The sequence below is a fragment of the Danio rerio genome, chromosome 20, assembly GCF_052040795.2.
Source record: "Danio rerio strain M-AB ecotype USA chromosome 20, GRCz13ab, whole genome shotgun sequence".
In the NCBI taxonomy this organism is placed as follows: domain Eukaryota; kingdom Metazoa; phylum Chordata; class Actinopteri; order Cypriniformes; family Danionidae; genus Danio; species Danio rerio.
Genome location: NC_141040.1, coordinates 45,082,341 through 45,096,379, shown reverse-complemented (window position 1 = coordinate 45,096,379; position 14,039 = coordinate 45,082,341). Strand labels below are relative to the sequence as shown.

The 14,039-nt window shown below is 37.0% G+C and overlaps 1 protein-coding gene and 1 long non-coding RNA gene across 7 annotated transcripts in view; both read right to left on the bottom strand.

Moving 5' to 3' along the window:
• Nucleotides 1-4,163: 4,163 nt before the first annotated feature.
• On the bottom strand, nucleotides 4,164-7,452 carry LOC147839431 (uncharacterized). 2 transcript variants are annotated; one of them, XR_015518835.1, is made up of 3 exons: nucleotides 5,430-7,452; nucleotides 5,156-5,385; nucleotides 4,164-5,007 (listed from the first exon to the last, which is right to left on the bottom strand). It is a non-coding gene; the product is annotated as an uncharacterized LOC147839431 (long non-coding RNA). The 2 variants fall into 2 exon arrangements; XR_015518836.1 differs by lacking the exon at nucleotides 5,430-7,452 and having other exon boundaries at nucleotides 4,164-5,002; nucleotides 5,156-5,314.
• Nucleotides 7,453-9,214: 1,762 nt separating this feature from the next.
• tbc1d32 (TBC1 domain family, member 32) overlaps nucleotides 9,215-14,039 on the bottom strand; it is a 98,998-nt gene continuing 94,173 nt past the window's right edge. For 4 of the 5 annotated variants that reach the window (XM_087297532.1, XM_087297533.1, XM_087297530.1 and 1 more), the window contains one exon: nucleotides 9,215-11,562. In XM_087297532.1, coding sequence (XP_087153658.1) covers nucleotides 11,443-11,562 — 120 coding nt within the window. In that variant the 3' untranslated portion in view covers nucleotides 9,215-11,442. The remainder of the gene's footprint in view (nucleotides 11,563-14,039) is intronic. The other variant, NM_001100023.1, reaches the window with a different exon arrangement.

Genomic DNA, 14,039 nt, shown 5'->3' with positions numbered 1-14,039 from the left:
TAAGTTTGACAGCCAGTGGCTGAACTAGATATTTCACTTCTGGTTAAAAACACAGGCAAGTGCAGGTTGCTAGATTGACGACACCAACAGGAGTGTCCCTGACTATCTAGTCAAAAGATTAAAATTTTGTTCTAAATAAAGGCAACAACGTAAATTCTCCAAATTTAAAGGAGTTTAATTTAAAGTGTTCTTTACACCTCAAATTTATATTTAGAAATGGCTTCTGTTTCTATAGCAGCTGAACAACAAGTACACCTCATGTGCTTTATTCAGTGTTAAATGCTAATATTGTGAGTTTAAATGCCATTTTACATTACATTTATTGCCATACCACTGAAAGCAGCAGCAGATGGTTTACCAGCAGCAAATAATTCAATAAAATAAACCATTTGAAATTGAACTTAGAACTTATTTCTAACTTTAGACTCAAAACCAACGCATATCAGTGATTCATTTAATAATGTTAAAGAGGTTTAGTATATCGGCGCTAATAGCCTAGTGGTTAAAGTGCACTGACACATCGATTCTCAGCTTGAGGTGCTTTGCCAACCCTATCCCTCTCTCTACTCCCAATGCTTTCCTTTTTATAACTTCAACTGTCCTATCTCAATTAAAGGGGAAAAAAACCTAAAAATAATAATAAAAAAGAGGTTTAATATGTAATATTTAGGTTATAAACCTTACTATTTCATGCATATTCTGTTCTTCTGAATGACAGCATATTAAATTTCTGTCGTGTTTCATCTGGTGCAAACAGCCAAATTGCTCAAATCTCGTCACGTAGCATGTAGTTAGGACACAGGGTTACAATGTACGCCTGTGTCCCTGTGTTTACGTTCCTAATATTTATATTATTTACTAAGTAATGACCTCATGTGGAACTCCGAATCTGCTTCTAATTTTAGAGTTTGTTACTGTCCAGCGGTGGTCGCATTTCGGTCGCAGACGCATGCTTTGAGAGCCTTTTTTAATGAATGAATGAATGAAATATGCAGTTTTCCAACAAGGCAACCCGGAGTGCTGAAATATAATTGGCTAAAGTGGTGGTGGGCGGGGTAAATAAACTAAAACAAAGTCAGCATTCCGACACGTAAGACATTTTCCAAGCAGAATATCTTACTTCAGCATTGTTTTTCAGAAAAACAGGAATGTTCACTAGGCATGTTTCCTAAATATCTGCAAACATATAATAGTATTTTTTGATGCTTTGGAAGAGTCAAAAACTTTCATACAGCACCTTTAAGAACATTTTGTCAAAATATTAAATCAAAGACACCCATTATATCATCAGATAATCAAAACTATATTTACTTTATCAAGTTAAATAAAAATTAGCTGTTTTCTGTGTTATTTGTATTTTCAGTAATAACGAATACATTTTGTGTTTGTCTCTACATCCTGGTCAACTCTTTTACATCGGTTATACTGTAAAAAGTATGACAACCTTTAAAGCACTGATAATAAATGCATGTGATGTTACTTTTTCTGGAAGGCACTGAAGCATGTCATTATTCTTTTCTCCATCACTTGTACAAAATGTTTAGAATATATCAATAGAAGATTAACTCAGTCAACTCGGTTTTTACGATATTTTCAGTGAACTTCTCATTCACTTTTTAAAAACAATAATGTGATTAGGGTTAGCATCTTGAGCTAAAGTACAAAGGGTGAAAAATGTCAACGGTGTTATATTGGTTTTATAAGTGCGGAACAACAATTAGTAACATTAGTAAATATTTTGTATTATTTTACATTAATAGTGGATTTGGTTTACTGTAAATTATACGTGTTGTACAGTATATTATTCCAGTTAACGAAACATAAATGGAAAAGCCCTAAAGTAAACATGAGCAATGTCACATGAGTAGCAGTGCGATGTGGCTGTATATAGGCACTGGTAGTGGGTGTGTTGGCACAAGGCCGCAGACTGAGTGCGTGTTGCTTGTCGCTGTATGTGGGCAATACACAAGGGTAAATAGTCATACACAAGGGTAAAGGGTTAAGAGGCTGGACTAGTGCTTTTATTTGCAGAGTATTGCATGGCTATCAGCCAATCAGATTCAAGATCCAGACATCTTGAGATAAAGCACAATAACTTTAGTAAACATTTTGCATTATTTTACTTTAATATTGGATTCGGTTTACTGTATTTTATACTTGTTGTACAGTATATCATCAAAGTTGAAGAAAAATAAAGGGAAAAGCCCTGAAATATACACATGTATACATGCATACTATTCAAATCTGATTTTTTTTTTAGAATAATTAATAATAGGTATCATTTAAAAATGTTATAATGGTTACACTGCTTACAAAAAAAAAAAATACATCAGAAGCTCCAAAACATGGAGAGTGTTTAAACCGAATTCTTATTTGCAGGAACAAAATGAACTTATTCTTTTGCCAGGAAAGATGCCAACCATCACATCACCATTAAATAGTCTCATCAGTTTGTACCTCGTTTATATGCACTACACAGATGTCAATGCATTATGTAAAATCAAACCCAATAATAGGCACTTCACAGTGAAAAGGAGGCAGGAAACAAAAAATCTCCCAACTGTCCACGCAATGCTCCCCCCCCCCCCCCCAACACTCACTATTTCATTTGTACTGAGATGTATTTTTTTGTTTCCTTTGCTCGTTTTCCTTTCCCCCTCACTGGCTTACTATTTTACCATCACAAAAGTGTGTTGGTGAGAAATTTGATTTTAATTGTTTTTAAGACAAGCAGACAGAAAGACAAGTAGACTGACATATCCAACATCAATTAGGAAAGATCGATAGAAAGATACAGACAAACAGAACAAAAGTAGACAGATATAAAAACAGAACAAGACCAGAAAACAGGATGATCAATAAAACAAGACCAATAGACTGACCAATAGCCAGACAGAAAGAATTACAAATCAAAAGACAGACTGAACATCAGAATGAAAATAAAACATGAGACAGACAGATAAATAGAACAAAAGAATAGGGATTAAATGATAGAATGGGGGGGCATTTGCACAGATGTACTAATTAAGGTAATTTTGTGTTTGTTAGACCCTTATCCTATAAAATATGAAATAAAAAAAGGTCATTATATATAATTTATAGAAAGTTCTAGGTATTTGTTGTGGGCCCCCAGACTTCCTGGGGCCCTAAGCAGCCGCTCCACGTCCACAACTTCACGCATTAGGTTAAATTAGGCTTTACAGTCTCTTTTACTTCCATTGTATCTATTCAGCTGAGAGAATGGAACCAACCCTGTGACGTCAGACACAGCGGCATTCCAAGATGGCGGCCCCCTAGCTCTAAAATCTATAGTAAAACATGCGGTTTTCTTTTAAATGGTTAATCGAGTTTGTTTATTATATTTTCAATAAAGTGGAATCAAATGTACAATATAAGATAAACTTGACTGAGTGCTTAATTTCCCCTTTAAATCATTTAGAACTGCAATAAAATACCTGCACATTTTCCATACTGCTCTTTTTGTTTCCATAACTCTTTAAATTTTGCTTATACATTTAATAACATAAAAAAAAAATCTAAATTTACAGACATTATTTTTGATACATTATTTAAAATATGTGGCTAAAAATAGCTATTAACTTTTCTGTTTTTGGTTGGGCAAGTAAAAATCTGAACCACAGTCCCGTCAGGGCCAGTTGAAACAAAATCCTTAGCATTGAGCCATTAACCCTTTAAATTCATTTACAGTGTTGGGAAGGTTACTTTGGAAATTTAATAGATTACAGATTACAAATTACTCTATTTAAAATGTACTCATTTACATACTTCTGCATAATCTCCACCAGGGGTCATCAAACTTGTTCCTGGAAGGCCGGTGTCCTGCAGATTTTAGCTCCAACCCTAATCAAACACACATGAACCAGCTAATCAAGGTCTTACTAGCTTTACTTGAAACACCCAGGCAGGTGTGTTGAGGCAAGTTGGAGCTAAACACTGTAGGGTCATTGGCCCTCCAGGACCAGGATTGGTAACCCCTGATCTACACCCTTTATAATTGTGAAAATTAGAATTAATATCAGAGATGTTGTCAGTTGTGTTACTTTCCCCCCTACTATCCTTTGTTACCTTGAAAATGTTCATTGTATTCCATATTGTATATTGTTAAAATGCTTTGGCCATACTGCAACAAAAAGGTCATGCCAATAAAGCAACTTGAACTCGACAGAGGGAGACAGACGGCACAGTACAGTCACACAGCAGACAGAATAAAATGACCTCACCTCTCTGACGTCTCCTCAGTTTTGAAATACTGTACACTCCTGCATGATCGCTTCACTCAAACACTATCAGCACATAATCTCCGTTCCTGTAGTTAGAAGAGACAGAGACATTCAAGAATAATGCTGCTTTTTGCGCCGGGTTATCTGCACAAGCTCTCATATTCGATTCATTGGTCTCCCTTCGCGCTCTGCTACGGATTTTGTTTCTGGTAATTCAAATGGCTGCTTGTATGATAACGCTAATGAGACTTTTTGCAATTAACCTGATGGTCTCTTTAGGTGGGCCTGAGGGGAAATTGTGCTGATGGTGTCATTATGGGTTAGATCACACCGAAAAGAGAATTTGTGAAATACCGAGCCAAAGAAACGCAGTGTGTTGCTACTGCAGAACACTGATAGGATTCATACAGGGGGTATTGATGGTGTGCGATGAAAAGCTGGCCTCCGACTTGACTGAGAAAGCGTGTGTACAATACGTAATGTGTGTTATAAATTATTGGCTTCTTCTGACAGGGAATGGATGGGTTGTGCCAGTGTAGTAATCTTCTCCTGCCTCTCGGCTCCTCTCCGCTTGCTTCCTTTCTTCCGTGATTACTTTGAACATAAAAGAGTTTTACTTTTTCGCACAAAGTCTGTAGATTTTTAACTCTCTTTGGTTTGAGCCTGATCCTTAAGCCTCTTCTATTCCACAAGGAGCAAGAATCGACTCTTTCCATCTCAACCATTTGCTGTAAAAAGAAACTGACCCATCGTTGAAGCTGCTGGGCTTTCAGTTAGAGAGAGAGAAAGAGAGAGAGAAAGAGAGAGAGATAGAGAGAGAGATAGAGAGAGATATTATAGTCATGCATTCTAATCACAAGCTAATCAGTTCAGATTAGAATTGATACAGAGGGAAAATGGATTCATGCTCTCACCCCTTGAGATTCTGAAGTTTAATGGAGATGGATAATGCTTGTGATTCCTTCTTCAAAGAACCTCCGATTGATTGTACTGTATGTTTATCAATGCACTGTAAGCAGATATCCACTGACTGACATTTGAACATGCTAAAGGACAACCGCTTAGCTTGACCTGAAACAGACCCAAAAAAAATCCTTTTCATTCTAGTGAACTAGAGCAATACAAAAAAAACTAGAGCACCTCTCTTTTTCAGAAACAGGCTTGACTTCCCCTGCTTTCTTGACAAACATTTTGAAACGAAAAACCTCATTTCACTCATTTTAGGGTTAACATACTCTGAGTTTTCACTCAACCTCCTTTCCGAAACGGGCCCTTGGTCTTATTCACTTTTATTGATTTTTGGCAAAATAAAAAACATCAACTCGATATGCTGCTGGGAAATGGGAATTTCCTTTTTGTAACTTTTTTTTTATGTTCAGTTATGAACACAAATATTTGTAGATCAAGTAATTTGACCATTTACTGCTGTTTGTTATTCCAAGCCATTTCTCCCATAGCCAAATGAATAAAAAGTCCAAAAACAATTGCAGAAAATAGGTGGAAAGGGGTTGCACTATATTGGATCTCCTTTTTCTCGTAAATATACTGTACACTGTCATTCATTCTTTCATAAATCTTCTTGTCGGCTCAGTCCCTTTAGTAATCTGGGGTCGCCACAGCGTAATGAACCGCCACCTTATCCAGCAAATTTTTATGCATCAGATTTCCTTCCAGCCGCAACCCATTTTTGGGAAACATCCACACACACATTCACACACACACTACAGACAATTTAGCCTACCCAAATCACCTGTACCACATGTCTTTGGACTGTGGGGGAAACCGGAGCACCCAGAAAAAACCCAGGCAAATCCAGGGAGAACATGCAAACTCCACACAGAAATGCCAACTGATCCGAGGCTCGAACCAGCAACTCAGCGACCTTCTTGCTGTGGGGCGACAGCACTACCTACTGCGCCACTGCTTTGCCGTCATATTTTAATAAGATACTATCTCAATCTGCATGACTGAAAGGACATCCAAAAACCATAAACAGAACTGACTGGTTTCTCACAACACTTTTGATTAAAGTATTAAAAACCCATGATGTATATCTTCACGTAGCTTGAGCCGAACTGCCATTTAGACAAATGTCCTGTTCTCACCACAAGCAGTAACTATAAAGAGAATATACAGTCTCTATAATGATAACTACAGTGTATTAGTGGCCACACCAATACACAATGATCTGCTTATTACAAGTGCACACTGCAGTTTTAAGTGCTTGTTTTAAAAGTCAATGTTTTCATTGCTCATCATCTAGGAAAATTAAATCTGAGAGTCCAACAATACCACTCCACTGTGTTGTTACTATTGCAGCTATAATTTAGACGTTCCATTTCTCACACAGATTGAATGATTAACTTTAGTTATCGTTCTTGATCTGAGTGGTCCTGTATCCATCAGATTACTCATTTCAAGTGCCCTTCAGAATAAGTAAAGGAAAGCGATGCTTGCTTTCAAATACAATCTGCCCATTTATCAAGCCGATTCTTCAGAAAGTGGAATTTGGCAGTCATAACAGAGATAATTAATGTGAAGAAGAATAATAAAGCTTATTTACCAGAGAAAAACAAGCTAACGCAACTCCTCAAGCCTAACGCAGAGACAGATAGATCCTAATTATCAGTTAATCAGTTTAATTACCCATAATTAGTCTTTTCTAATTAGCCAACAATTTCGGTCCGCAGATAGATCATCAACATCCACGACACAAAAGACTTGCATTGTCGATTCATAACATGCCAAAACAAGACACACTAGATGACTGTTGGCCAACAATCAGTCATTAAATCATTAACCTGATTAATGCGTACGCCTCGTTATAATTACACAGAGATGAAATCAACTGAAGATCCACAACTGATTTTATAGTATTATTAAATGAGCAACATACAGAGAAGTGTTTTAAAGTGCAGCAGAAAAATCGAAGTAAAAAAATATGCACCGATACGGAACTTTTTACGATGATAACTGCTTCTGCCTCCTACTGGGTAAACAGTATGCAATATTTAGCAGTTGTTGTGAAGGAGAAAGACACCTCTCTAATGATCTAATTCATTATTCACTGTGTGAGTTACAGATGGCGAGGGTGAGAGATTGCATCTATGTGCTAATGACGGCCTGTCAACGTGTTGCAGGCTCGATATATATATACACGACTTCCTTAGGATGGAAATAAAAGACTGCAGATGTTTATGTATGCATTTAGAAAGAAAAAAAAAAGGAAAAAAACTGCACTAAACAACACGACTGAGTCAACGGCCTGTGAGTCATCACATACACAAGTGTTGACATGTTAGATCACATACTTGATTGTCCATCAAGACAGCAATCAAGCATGAAAACCGATGCATTTTTCATGTTTACTGATGTTATGTGGGCTAATGTTGGCAGATGATTTGTGAACTTACACTCACCGACCACTTTATTAGGTACACCTTACTAGTACTGAGTTGGACCCCTTTTGCCTTCAGAACTGCCTTAATCCTTTCTGCCTTAGATTCAACAAGATATATTATATATAATATATTATATATATATATATATATATATATATATATATATATATATATATATATATATATAATATATATAATATATATATATAACAAGGAAGGAAATATTCCACAAAGATTTTGGGGTCTATATTGACATAATAGCAACACGCAGTTGCTGCACATTTGTTGGCTGCACATCCATGATGGAAATCTCTTGTTCCACCACATCCCAAAGGTGCTCTTTTGGATTGAGTTCCGGTTACTGTGGAGGCCATTTGAGCACAGTGAACTCACTGTCATGTTCAAGAAACCAGTCTGAGATGATTCGCACCTTATGATATGATAGACATCAGAAGATGGGTACACTGTGGTCATAAAAGAATGGACATGATCAGCAACAATACTCATGAAGGCTGTGGCGTTGACACGATGCTCAATTGGAACTAATGAGCCTAAAGTGTGCCAAGAAACAATCCCCCACAACATTACACCACCACCACCAGCCTAAACCGTTGATACAAGGCAGGATGGATCCATGCTTTCTTGTTGTTGACACCAAATTCTGACTCTACCATCCAAATGTCGTAGCAGAAACTGAGACTGATCAAACCAGGCAACTTTTTTCCAATCTTCTATTGTCCACTTTTGGTGCCAACTATAGGCTCAGTTTCCTATTCTTAGCTGACAGGAGTGGCATCTGGTGTGGTCTTCTGCTGCTGTAGCCCATCCGTCTTAAGGTTGGATGTGTTGTGCATTCAGAGACGTTCTTCTGCATACCTCGGTTGTGACAAGTGGTTATTTGAGTTAGTGCATTAACGCCCACAGAACTGCCGCTCACTGCATATGTTCTCTTTTTCAGACCATTTTCTGTAAACCCTAGAGATGTTTGTGCATGAAAATCCCAGTTGATCAGCAGTTTCTGAAATAACCAGATCAGCCTGTCTGGCACTAACAACATTGCCACATTCAAAGTCACTTAAATTACCTTTCTTCCCCATTTTTATACTCAGTTTGAACTGCAGCAGATCGTCTTGACCATGTCTACATGCCTAAACGCATTGAGTTGCTTCCACGTAACTGGGGGATTTGTGTTAACCAGGAGTTGGACAGGTGTACCTAATAAAGTGGGGTACATCAGGGGTTGGAAACCTTGATCAAATTAGTATTTTTGGTCATGTAACACACAGAACACGATCCGTCAAGTGTAGAGATGTACAAAATGCACAAAAGTCATGGTCACTGCTTTCTGTTGGTCAAAAGTGAATTTGTGAATCTAAATCACCATTGTGAAGTCTTCCAACCATTTTTTGAAATGCCCAGTAATGTGAATTTCAGAGGCATTGTTTGTGTTTTACTTGTAAAAATACAGCAACGAACAAAAGTAAAGATAAATGCACCCTAAGTGTGGTGGAAACCGTTTTTCTTCAGTCTTTTTCAATTTATCCTTGACAGATAGTACAATATAAGCCCAGATTGCTGTCATCAGTTTATGTCAGATAGTCGGGTAGCACTACAGATCCAAAAATCACATACACTGTCAGTTCATTGTTGAAGGAAACGATTAATAGAAAATGTAAGTCTTGTTTCCTTTTGGTAAAATCATAATTGCACAAAAGGAATCACATTGTTCTTTGTCTGTATATTAAAATCCATCTAGTTAAATATTCCTAACGTAAAAAGCTTTGCAAAATGTTTTCACATTGCATTGACCGATTCAACACAGTTACTTGTTTGAAATGCTTTACATATCCCATAGAGCAGGGGTTCCCAAACTTTTCAGCCCGCGACCCCCAAAATGACAATGCCAGTGACTCGTGACCCCCAATATTCTCTGAGGTGGTGGTTATAAATACAGAAACCTTGTATCCAATGACGCGCACACACACCAATAGACCCAAGTCTATTCTTTGTTTTTTTATGTATGTCAGTGCTGTAAATGGGCTAGAAAGTTTAACCTGGTGTTACAAAATCTGCTGCATCTGACAGTACTGCTGTGTCTTTAGTATAATGTAATTACCCAAGAAGTCGCAATCCAATAGAACTAGTAACTATAAGCTACTATAGTAACTATACAGTAACTATACAGTTCATAGTATTTTTTTCTCTTCAGTAGGTTATTGATAAAATACAGTAAGTCTTAAGGTTTAATAAAAATTAATTGATTTTTGAAAATCACCAGGCGACCCCCCTTCATTGTCCCGCGACCCCTCGGGGGGTCCTGACCCCCACTTTGAGAACCTCTGCCATAGAGTACTGCAAGCCATATAAACATATCATCTAAAAATCGTACAAGTAATTTTTCCCCCATTAAAGCTAGTACTTATCCAAGTACCAGTGCTTAATCTTTAGATGCTTGTATCTTTTTGAAGGGTATTAGCATTTACTGCATCTAATAGATAATAGTTCTTATTTATTAGATGTTTGTGTTCATGCATTAGACTAGTTCTTATTTATTAGATACTAGTACTTATTAATTAGACATCTATTAAAGGGATAATGATACTTATTCAGTAGATAGATACTACTTCATTAAATACTTTTGCTATTTCATTTTAGATTTTTTTATTCTTATTTTTTTACTAATAAAACTTTAGTTGAACACTGAGGACAAAAAAAAAAAAAAAAAAACTGCTAGGATAAGCCAAGATCCGAACTCATTCATTCATTAATTTTTGGCTTAGTCCCTTTATTAGGGGTCACCTCAATGAAAGTAACTGCCAACTTATCCTGCATGTTTTATGCAGCAGATGCCCTTCCAGCCACAACCCAACACTGGGAAACACCCATACACTTTTGCATTTACACACATACACAACGGCCAACTTAGCTTTCTCAGTTTACTTATACCGGATGTCTTTGGATTGTGGGGGAACCCGGAGCATCCAGAAAAAACCCTTGTGAACATGGGGAGAACATGTAAAATCTACACAGAAATGCCAGCTGACCTAGCCGGGGCTCCAACTGGTAAGAACTGTTACTTGTAATAGTAAAAATACACAAATACAGTATCTAATAAATAAGTTCTAGTATCATATGAATAGATACTAAGGTCTAAAATATTTGAACCAGTCGCAAATATAATACATTCAGTACTAGTCAAAACTGAACATCAGATGTCGGTAGCAAATCCCTGAGGAAGTCAATAGCAAAAATGTAACTTTTGATAGTAGTATTAAGTCATTATTATCTAGAAGTACTACTACCTAAAATATATATGTGTATTAAATAGGGACTAGTATCTAACGAATGGTCTTTTAAAAAGTTACTAATACCTAAAGAATTAGCACTAGTAATTAAATGAAGCACTAATAAGTAATGGAAGACACATTATTGTAAGTAATATACATGCACATACGTCGTAATACAAGTGCATATAAATAAGTAATAGTAACATGAAAATAGACACTAGCATATATAGACTAAATGTTAAAATGGCTTGCCAGACACTGAGAGGTGATATGGCTCTAAAGAGTTTGCCTTATATTTATGGTCCCCTGAGTGAGAATACTCGAGTATGGAATAAGATTCAGAAAACCAAAGAGAAAGAAAGCAAATGGAAATACACAGGGTGTTCAACGGATCAGCAGCCTCTTCGCACATCGATCATGTTGTGTTACAAAACAACCTTAGTTCAATCTTCAGTCTCATTCTGTACCACAAGCACTTTCAGTCCCTGCTGTTCTTCAGTGGTGTATTTCCTTCTAGCTGCTCCTCGGTAAGATGCTCCTCATGTCCGAGAGCACCATGGATCTGTAGCTGCGCTCCAGCCCCTCCATGTACTCCAGGTAATTACTCACTCTGAAGCCTTGGATTGGTTCCTCCTGCAAGCGGGTAAAAGAAGCAAGAGATTTGATGAGCAGTGCTTGAGAGAGCCGGTTTGCGCAAAAGGAGGTAGAACGGGCTTATGACAGCTTTAAAATAGATTGCAGCCAATTCATTTCAATGAGAGTTTGATACTCTTATTCCAGTCTGAGCAGATCCTGATTATGCTGCACAAAGAAAGGCCAAAGTGAGAGAAGATTGTGTTCTGCTACATGAAATCATGCAAGATTTTACAACTTTATAAACATTATGGCAAATCTCTGTGCCTGTAGTAACATTAATGAAACTAATGTAACATTCATATGCAGACACTGTTTGTGGCACGGCTACACGTTCTTATAGTAAACAAAACAGCGCGCCGTCTAATACACTCTGACATTTAGCTGGGGATAAATAATATTGTTTAGACAAAGCCAAATGAATTACATTTTGTTTACGATGAGTCAGCCGATGCAAGTCCTGAAGCTATGCCTCCGGTTACAAAAGGACACTTCGGTCCGTGGTGAATGGATGAAAATGAGAGAAAGGATAATAAACCTTTATGAGTTTGCTGCATTAAATAAAATATGGCTGCAGTGTAAGCAGTTTTGTGTTATAACTGCAGACCACAGCAGTTGGTTTTGGAAATGACAAACAAAACAGATACACACGATGCTTTAAAAGCAAACAAAACAACTAATGAATGGACAAGTCCATTATAAAATGAGCGATAACCAATTTTATGCCCTGCTGATGGATGCTAGATATTGTCATAAATTTAAAGACGGAGCCTATTGCAATAGAATAGATTCAGATAATAAAAACAGAAAAGATACGAATCATGAAAACTAATTTGCTGCTTTGGTTAGTAATGAGTAGGAAAACACGGAATCTGCGCTTGCAGAAATCAGTAGATTTTTAGCCCATCATTGAGTGTATTTATTTACTTGTGTAAGTGTGTGTACATTTTTATTTATTTGGTTTTTAAAGTAATTTCAGTAATACTATTGACTAACAGGGCTGGACATTAACACCCACCAAATGTGGGTAGATTTCAGCAGTGGCAGTTTAGAAAGCCTCTCCTACTAGCCACTTTGGCTGTTTGAAATTAATTCTTAATGGTAGTTTTCGTAAAAGCAGGGTTCAACAATAAGGATGACCCAATGTGCATGCAAATGTGATCTTAGAATAAAGAAGCAGCATGACTGACAAAAAATAGTGTTCGCACGAGCAAAAAAAAAGCAGGTGAATACCAAATGAGGGGATGATTACTTGTGTGCACACCTGATGTGATTTTCCTTGACCAAACTTGACTGATTTCTATTTGAATCTTGGGTCCATGCAGGTTCCAATAGGTCTTCTGCAGTATTTGTGGTAATTGGGATCCAGTTCAACAGATTATTCATTAAAAAAATCTACCTTCTGCCACTTTTCCAAATGATCAACTAGAAGTGAAGTTATTATTTGTAAATGTCATTAGAATAATGGAAGTTATAATAATACATTTTAAGCTGATGTTGTATGTTGACTTGCAGATTGGAGCAGCTTAGAGATTCTTCAAAAGTATGTCGTTTTTAAATGTGCTGTAAAAGGCATACAGGTTGGAAATGACATGAAGGTGAGTAAATGATGAATTTATTTATTTATTTTTATGTGGAACATTATTTGAATCTGTACAACGCTGATAACAGCAGAACAACTATAACACAAAACCACAAAACCATTAAGAAGAACGATTGCAACCAGTGTGAAAACTCCAGATGTTTCCCTAGAGCTAAAGAAAAGTCGTCTGCTCTACAAAGCCATTCAAAATCAGAAAATGGATGCACGCGGCTGTGTTTAAAACGAAAATGACATTTTAATTACAAGTACCCATTATCTAAACACATTAAAACTATTCCATTGCCTTTTGTTGCTGATAAAAACCAAGGAGAAAAAAAGGCCCGTTTTTGCAGGATGCTTTGAACTGACTAGCCAGACTTTGTCATGGTTTTCAAAGTGTTCGGTGCTGGTGACAGACAATTGCTTTTGAAATCCTGCAAACAAAGAATGACTTTAGCGTAGTTTGATTTCTGCTACGTTTGGAATCCACCAAAATGGATTCATTGTACATTTACTCTGGCATTCAGCTTCTGATTGAAATCGGGAAGGATTGTTACGAGCAATTTCCATCGCTATCTTTAATTTAGATGAAATACAGATACGTTTTGCAATCCTGGATATGCACCAATCCTCAAAAATTTTTCAGGAATTGTCAGAAGTGGTTTCTCTGTTCTACAGGGTACACTGTGAACGTTGGCGTGCGCACACACAAACACTAAAAAGTTTAGAACTTTTAAGGGTGAAACAAGGACAAGAGCGTAATCTGATTTACAACAGCCATGCTCACTGGAAACCTCCACACTCCCTTAAAACAACACGGCCTCGATATGTTCTTACATTAAAGCACTAGTTCAGCCCAAAATAAATATTCTGTCATTATTTGCTCACCCTTGTG